This window comes from Trachurus trachurus (genome assembly GCF_905171665.1).
Source record: "Trachurus trachurus genome assembly, chromosome: 12".
Classification (NCBI taxonomy): Eukaryota; Metazoa; Chordata; class Actinopteri; order Carangiformes; family Carangidae; genus Trachurus; species Trachurus trachurus.
The window spans coordinates 29,292,788-29,301,192 of NC_139908.1; the positions used below are offsets into that span (position 1 = coordinate 29,292,788).

The 8,405-nt window shown below is 42.4% G+C and overlaps 1 protein-coding gene across 1 annotated transcript; it reads right to left on the reverse strand.

Moving 5' to 3' along the window:
• Positions 1–683: 683 nt before the first annotated feature.
• Positions 684–8,083, reverse strand: ccng2 (cyclin G2). The gene is made up of 8 exons (XM_083983256.1): positions 7,967–8,083; positions 6,567–6,724; positions 6,294–6,431; positions 5,769–6,019; positions 5,114–5,192; positions 4,885–4,983; positions 3,619–3,818; positions 684–1,944 (listed from the first exon to the last, which is right to left on the reverse strand). Exons 2-8 carry the CDS (start codon positions 6,669–6,671, stop codon positions 1,809–1,811), a joined length of 1,008 nt encoding a protein of 335 aa, XP_083839382.1. The 5' UTR covers positions 6,672–6,724; positions 7,967–8,083; the 3' UTR covers positions 684–1,808.
• Between the last annotated feature and the right edge of the window lie 322 nt (positions 8,084–8,405).

Here is an 8,405-nt window from a genome sequence, read left to right on the forward strand (position 1 = left end):
GCATCCACTCCCATTCATCGCTGCCGCAAAACAGGAGACATTCAACTGAAAATCTTCAGATTCCTTCTTTTAGACCTAAAATGTTAGGAAAATACAGCCCCGAGTTGAATTTGCCCGGAATTGTCCTTTAATGGTCGCAAATTTAACCCTAAATTTCAGACTGTGCGTAAATGTTTCATCTACTCAAGCATGTGCAACCAGTACATTTGCTGTGTGTTTGTTTTTTCTGTTTATATTTGTGACGGCGGTGAAACGTGGAAGGGGCGACTCAAAGAATCTGGAATGTCATGACAGGTGGCAGGCCAATATGTGTGAGGGGGGGGTAAGTGGGTCATGTGTGAAAGGAGGAGGGGAAGTGCATGGTCAAGTGTCTGTCTTGGTTCTCTTCCTTCCGTGTTGTTGGAAGGTTTGTGCTTCAGCGTCTCAGTCGGTCTGAGACAGGTGGTTCAGGAAGACAAACCTAAATCCTCTGAACCGAGGTTTTCCTGTTTGCTTCAAAACCGTTCCACCCTTATGAGTTAGAGACAGTCTGTCAGCTTTCACATACCAATGATAGAAATGGATGCTGTGAAGTTGTGTTTGATCAATAAACACTTATTTTATAGTGTTGATGCTGAAATTGTCTGTTGTGACTGTGACAAGACCACGTCAGTTAGTGGAAGAAAAAGGCCAAAAACCAAAGGTTAAAAATAACATTTTTATAAGATTTTTCTTTTTCAGTACATGTGACAAAAAGAATAAATAACTTAATATCTACAAAGAACTATTAACAGTTTTTTTTGTACATCATTTACAGTTTTACATATTTTTGTATTAACATTTTTTTACATTTTGAACATTTTTTAGACTTTTTTTGACACTTGGTCAGCATTATTTTTGTTCCATTCAACACACTCTCTTAACAGTTTCAAACACCAAAGACTTTTTTTTTTTTTTAGCTACATCCTAAAGTTGGCAACTTTAAATTTATACCAGGATCATACACACACACACACACACAAACACACACTTAGATGTTTTTCTCTGAATGCCCTGTGGTATCAGTGGGGCTTCATCTGAGGGTAAGTTTGCTGTAAACGCAGTGATGCTACAAATAATGCTATAAAAACATTGCTAACGCATCAGTTTCCCCTCCAGACACAAACTCCGACCTCCAGTTTCACCATTTAACACTCAAGATTAGAACTGAGATTAAAAGAAAATTGTGCAAATTCAACTTTGTAACGGAGCATTAGAGTGGCCAGAGGCGTAGAGCTTTCACTCACACGTGGAGGGAGGCGTTAGTTATCTCAACAAGGATTGTGGTAATGAGGCCTTCACTGTCACGGTCTATCTCAGGATAACTAAAAACACACTCCAGTCTTTTCTAGAGACAAGACAACACGACTGTGGCCACTCAGTGTCCGCACAAAGAGAGAACTCCTCATTACCTTTAAGAAAAACAGTCTTGGATTAATAACAGTCAAAAAACATTCCATTAAATAAACATCACGTTTTAGCAGATCATCTTCTAGTCTGCAATGAGAACTGTTACTGGTCTGGAGCTTCCAGACCAGCCACTGCATCCAGTGGACCAGAGTTTATCTTGCTAAACACCACTTGAATATCCTTAAAATCCTGCATCCTGGAATGTGACACTTCAACATGCACCGACACTTCTACAAACTAAAAAATCTAACCTAATCTACCAGAAGAGTCAGCTGCCACTTAATGTGATTCTCCACCAGCACCGAGGCTTATTAAGCAATAAATTAAAAAGAGGTCAGGTAGAGGGGCTGGGGGTGACGAGGCACAGGGCGGCGGCGGCTTCAGGCGTGGAGGAGGTGCTGGCCGTGGTTTTGGCAGCGGAAGTGCAGCGGGAAGAAGGGCCCTTCAGCGTCGCTGCCCAGAGAACTGCTGAGGGACTCTTCACCTGAACTCATCATGTCTTCACTTGAGTCCTCACTGCAGAGACACACACAGAGACACGGTCAGGAATACAGGCCACAATCTGACTTGTGTTTGACCTTTTATAATACAAAAAGTACAGACAACCACCTTTATTTGTTATATCTTAAATGATGTGATGTTACAATACTGAACCTTTTTCTCATGTCGTAAAGGGTTAGTTCAACATTTTGGCAAATTCACCTATTACCATAATCCCTATAGTCATAGGAGTAGGTTCATCACTTTAATTGTCGGTGCAAGCTGTTTTTAGATTGGCGGGGCAGAGACACGAGCTGCACGGTACTTTCACATTTCCCTCATCAAACTAAATATAGTTTGATGCGTGGTGAATGTGCAGGTCACAACTTGTCCACCAGAGCGTTTTGGAGTTGTTGGATTGTGTATTTGATGAGGGAAATGCAAAAATACCATATGCCTCCGTAGCGTTAACTGAGCAGCTCACGTCTCTGTCCTGCCGATCTAAAAATAGCTTGCACCGACACCTACTGCTAAGACTATAGGGATTATGGCATTAGGTGAATTTGCCAAAATGTTGAACTATCCCTTTAAATTGACTAACAGTGAAGTCATACTCAGACAGAAGAAGACACAGTTAGCAAGAAAAACCACAGTTACGTAGCAAGATATCAGTTCCTGAAACAGCCGGTCATCAGCTGATCTCATGTTGTGACTTGTGACAGTTGAGCAGTATTCTGTCTGCTCTGCTGTCAGTCTGTTGACGTCTGCTCTTTCTCTTTCTCTGGTTAAAGTTCAGGTGTCAAATGTAACATCAGTAAAATGTGATTTTCTGGAGCGAGCTGCTCTGTGGCTCCGTGACCAGCTGGGAGAAAAGCCTCCGTGTTTGGTTCCTCTTTATTTGTTTTTCACACGTTGCCTCACTAAAAACTTTTCCACAAGTTCCCTGTTACATAAAGGTGAGGCTCCCCGGCTGTGTGACGTAATGGAAACGTCTGTGTGTCAGTGGGACGTGCCCGGTGACTCGCACACATCCCATCATACAGCGCTGGGAGATAGGAGAGGCCCCAACAGGCTCAGACACTACCCCAGGCCTCAGGTCTGTGTGTGTTACAACACAACAGAAACATTTGAGTTGCCTCAGAAGACTGTGATGTGACACACACACTTCACTGTAAAAACAGGTATTAAAGATCATCTGAAGTATCTTGTTAAGACATAAACTGGTTATATGAGTTTATTTCTGTATCATATAGAAGAGTTGTGATGAGACATTGAACAGTTTGTCGCCAGAGAAACCAAAACACACCTATGCTGACACATGGGTGTGTTGGGTTCCTTGTCATTTTAAATACCTTTATTGTTGTCAGGAGTGTTTGGTATGTATTACCTGAGTGATCTATCACATGATCATCTGCATCAGCATGAAACTGAAACCAAACACCAGAGTCTGGATTTAGCTCTGTCAGCTCTGACAGAAAAATCTTGTACAAAATATATTTTCCAGATTAATACTTTCTTTTATGTTTTTTTTTTTTTTTCGATTAATCTTTATTTTTAATTTAAATTGAATGATTCAATTCTGGTACTAAGATCCTAGGATGGATTACATGCATCTAAATGCACTAAACCATAAGTGAAAGGTGTTATTCTTATTAATAACTTATAGGGTGTTGCTCAGGTGTTTGTGTGTGTGGTGGTGGGGGCTCTGACCTCTCGCTCTCGTCCCAGCCTCCCTCTGGGATGGTGGGCAGCTCGGGGACGCTGCGGTAGCTGTGCAGGTTCTGCGCCGTCCGCCGCGACACGATCCACTGCAGCTTCCTGTGGTTGGGTTTGCTGCATTCTGGGGAGGCGTAGTCCGACAGACACTGGGCCACACGGCCGCTCCACAGCAGCAGCTCGCCGTCTGCAATCTGAAACCAACAACACAGCGCTTCAGTTGAGCTTGTTTGGCCCCCTGCCCTAAACAGTAAGTTAACTGACATCTGAGCGTTTCAAATGATCCATTTACTGTATTTAACACAGAGTGTAAACGGAAACCTGGATTCCTTTTCTAGGTTAGGGGGTTAAGAGAAACCTGATCGGCTGCTCACGTAATACCTGAACTTTAAACCGAGGCCTTGGAAAGATAAACATCCAGGAAACCAGTATTATCACTGAGGCAGCAATACATACACATACTGTACTAATTTAAGTGGGGGCTTCTTAAATGACATCCAAGCTAGACGCCTCCTTACACACCTCCTAAATTTCCACATATAGATATGATGGATAAAATAGTCGGGAGCTGAGACGTCACAACACAAGACACCAAGTTACATAACCACACGGCCGTAGACAGAAAACAATCCTACGGGCCAGAGCTCAGCTAGGAATGACTAAACGCCCTCGCTGCTCTTCAAAATATGATTTCATATCAATCCAGCATTGTGTTTACTTCCCTCTCATTCAGACTGAAGCTGGAAACTCCCCTTAAAGTGGTGAGCCTGCAGGCTGTCAGTCTGATCAGGAAATAGTGAGCAGATACCAACACTACCAACAGTTAATATTCCTGTAATGAAGCCGCCATGTAAATATCTGGACTCTCATTTCCTCAGTTGCTCCCATAAGCAATGTCTCTTTTTGGGGGTTTTCCATTACATGAGGTCTCGGCAGGTGTCACTTTCCCTCACTGTGTTGTTTATAGGGCTGTCCCGATGATCATCTTTTGATAATCGAAGCTTCACGGACATAAAATCTATCAAAATCAAAGCTTCGACTAGCGGAAATAATGAAAGTAATGGCAAACAAACACTGCATATCTCCAAAACCAGGCAGGTTTCCAGGATGCCAAGTAGCCTATTCATTTTAATGTAACAATTGCCGATGAGAACCGGTGTCAAAAAGGAAAAAATCGATCACGGACTTCATGATCGATTACCATGGCAACGAACTAAGCTTCGAAGCTTCAATTTTTTTGGGTCAGCCCTAGTTGTTTACCTTCAGGTGTCTCTGGATGTGATAGGCTATCTCCAGCATGTCCTCCGACTGAACAGCTTCGATCTCCTGTCTCAGCAGAGACAGGGCCAGGACGGACGGCTGGATGGGCAAACAGACAGGAAGGAAGAGATACATTCATTATTTTATGTGGAACTAAACCTAAAGACAAACAGACAGATACAAAGAGACAGAAAAAAAAACATCTGTAACTTGCAACAACTCATTTTACCTTTGCTTTAGAGAAGGAGATCCGGCACAGACAGGCTTTGAGCTGAGCCTCCAGCTTCTCAAGGTTCAGCTTCTCCTTCCTGTTCACACACAAACACAAACACATGGTCAGGTTAAAGTGTGTTTCCAGGTCAGAGTTAGAGTTAATCTACACTTTTGAGAACAGTCCAAAATAGAAGTCCGTTTAAATTAACTATTGACTCATCACAGAAGCTCCTGAAACTGAACTCGGTGTGAAAAACAAGACAATGTCAAACTGAATGTGTTTTGTAGCAAAGTGCAACAAAACAGATTCCAACGATGTGCGAGAGTTATGCAAGTGTGAGGTGTTGTTGGCCGCAGTAGCTGACAACAAATGTTATCAGTGCCCTTCTGTCACTGACGGTGGAGTTGGCTGATAGGACGGCTGCACCACGTAAAGTGAAGCTCTGTTAACTAACAAGCAGTGGTGTGGAAAAAACACCACCACTCAGATCAGTGGAAAAATGCAACTGTTTTTGGGTGCGATGTAAAAGAGGAGGATGAGCTTAAAAAACAAGTCGATCTAAAGTACAACTTCATGTTAGATGCAAGAGAAGAAGCTAAATATGGATGTTGACAGAATGTTACTTGAGGTGAAATAAATCTGTGTCATTTCCTGTACGTGACGCTCTCACCTGTCTGTGGAGTGCGAGAGCGTGATCTGGTGGTACAGGTGCAGGAAGGTTAAGGCAGTGATGGCTTTGGATTTGAAGTTGAGCTTTTCCCCGATGATCTTCTCCATGCGGCTGAGGTCGGACACGGTGAACCTGCACTGTCCGATGCGGATGAGCTCGTCGGTGGGCGTCAGGTTGCACTCCTCCTCCGTCACCTTGGCCGCCATGTGGAGGCAGCTGAGGCTGACGCAGGACAGGTGCTTTGGCTGGATCTGAGGGATGACAGGTAAAGGTATTACATGTCACTAAAGCATTTAATCACTGCACTGGATTTATGTTTTATAAACAACCGATTAAGGAAGAAAGCAGCTGTATCCACAAACCACTACCATCTACCATTGTTTACTTCTAATTTCCTGTTGCAATGACACCATTACAACAGGCTTTTCCAAACCACACAAGTAGTCAAGAGTGTGTCACCACACCCTGAAAAGGGTAGACTAAAATGTCCTGTGTGCCGTCCTATCAGGTGTAAGCATGTCATACCCTCATCATGGCCAGGAATCTGTCCAGCAGGTTAACAGCCAGGACGAAGGTCTGGGTCGTGTAACCAAAGAAGCTGGTCAGACTCCACAGGTCCTCCACTTTGGCATCTCTGCACTTGGCTGAGATCCGCCTGTCGTCCTGGAAAAGAAGAGCGACAGACGCGCCGGTGATTAACCTAGTTTATCTGTCACAGCTCTGATACAGTAAAAGAAGAGTTCCCATTCACTGAATCTACTGTGGATCAGTATGATGGTTTGGTCAAATTTTGCTCACCTGTGTTGTGGATTCAATCAGAGCGAGTCCCGTCTCTTTGGGGAGGTAATAATCTTCCTGCTCATAATTCACTCGCAGCTCCTTCATCAGCTTGAAGGCATCCATATCTCAGATGGCACTGGAAGAAGGGATCTCCGATTTTCACGACAGTATTTACACTGCAAAACAGAACAACAAGGGTAAACTCCAAATCATAACTAAGTGTTCATGTCAGAAAATAAATCTATACTGTTATGCATATCAACTAGCAGTGTTTGCAGGGTGATTTAAGGAAAATAATTATAATTTAATTTATTGACAAGTAAGAAGAGATATATACGACAATGTTTCACAGCTATATGTAAAACAAAATCTTTCTCAGGCTAAAAATATACATTTCATTTTATCTGAGCAGCCCTGATAGAGTGTTTTCCTCTGGTTTCTATTGGATGATGACATTACTGTGTGTGACTGCTCTACATTGGCTGACAGGGTCGCAGCTCTAAGCCCAGCCCACTTCCCTCAGCTGGTCTTCGGTGTCAGATTTCCTTTTAGGTTGACGCCTTCTGTTCTCTGACCGAAAAACAACTACTTTTGCAAGGTTCTGTCTGTTAATTAACAACCTACAAAACACACAAACAGAACCCACACGACCAGAAATCCACTGTTTTATCGTTTTACTCGGTGCTAACAGAGGAAGCTAACGTCAACCGCAGCGAGCTAACGTTTTAAATCCTCTCTGGTCGGAGCGGGGGAGGGGCTGGGGGTTTTTCATTCCTCAAACGTTAAAGCTCTATAAAATTATAATGTAACGCAGGATTATTGACATAAAATAAATAACCAACCTTCTTAAACCACAATGCACTAATGTTATTAACCGAAAAAACGTTGTTTTTCGGTGGTTTCTCCTCGTTAATAGGGGTTTACTGTAGTAATGTTTACCGTAGTGGGGAAAAAAAGAGAAAAAAAAAGGTTGACTGGAGTCGGATCCAGGAGAGCCAAACAACACTAGATAAACACCGTCGGAAGAAAATTGAACAATCAAATACATATTTTAGCCCCAAAACCACGACAAGAACAGTTCGGTGTCTGAAAGCCACTATTTCCGTAGAGAAACAGAGACAGCTGAGCCTCATCTCTGTCGTTACAATACGAGTGTTGTCGAAATGCAAAGGCAAAATATGTGTTAAACAAAAACAGACACGTTATTATTCATTTTCGACCATTGCTAGCTGATGTTATAAGATTATAGTTTGGAGATTGTAACCAAATTAACGTCCCATTGTTCGGCTGTTTTTCTCTCTCTCTATCTCTCTTCCTTCTCTTTCTGTTACTAAAATAACGTAAATAAGGTTCAGATGAATACAGAACTACAGGCTTACTGAGTGTAGTTTTAATCAAATGTAAAATATTCACTTTACCTGTTTTGAGGGTTAAATCCACATATCTGTTCTGTCTGCTACAGCGTAGTCTTATTCCTTCCTTCTAGTCTTTCTCCTTTCTCTTTTCTGTCTTTTGTTGATGTTCATAACGCTCACGCCCACATGCTACGTCATGGGAGTAACCAATCAAATCAAGGAGTAAACTCAACAGGAACCTGTATAAATCAAATTCTGTAATGTTTTGATGTCGTTTTGGCTGAATTACTGACAGTTTTTATCAATACATTTGTACTTAGCATCAATAATCAATCTTCAATCTACATAAGCCATTAGAACTGAAATACAGTGTATCCTTATATGTGACGAATACACTGTGATTGACGCTGCCGTTATCCAATCAGCGAGCCGCACTTTAGAACGTTCAAATAGTCCGCCCAAAATGGGATGTCTTGATTGGCTGAACTGTTCTGACGCGATT

Excerpts from the sequence above, each read along its gene's own strand:
- ccng2 (XM_083983256.1), bottom strand. The coding sequence starts at position 6,671 with ATGGATGCCTTCAAGCTGATGAAGGAGCTGCGAGTGAATTATGAGCAG. Across the intron at positions 6,020-6,293 it reads GATTCCTGGCCATGATGAGG|ATCCAGCCAAAGCACCTGTC; the intron begins GTATGACATGCT and ends GTCATCCCTCAG. Across the intron at positions 1,945-3,618 it reads GGCTGGGACGAGAGCGAGAG|TGAGGACTCAAGTGAAGACA; the intron begins GTCAGAGCCCCC and ends GTGTCTCTGCAG.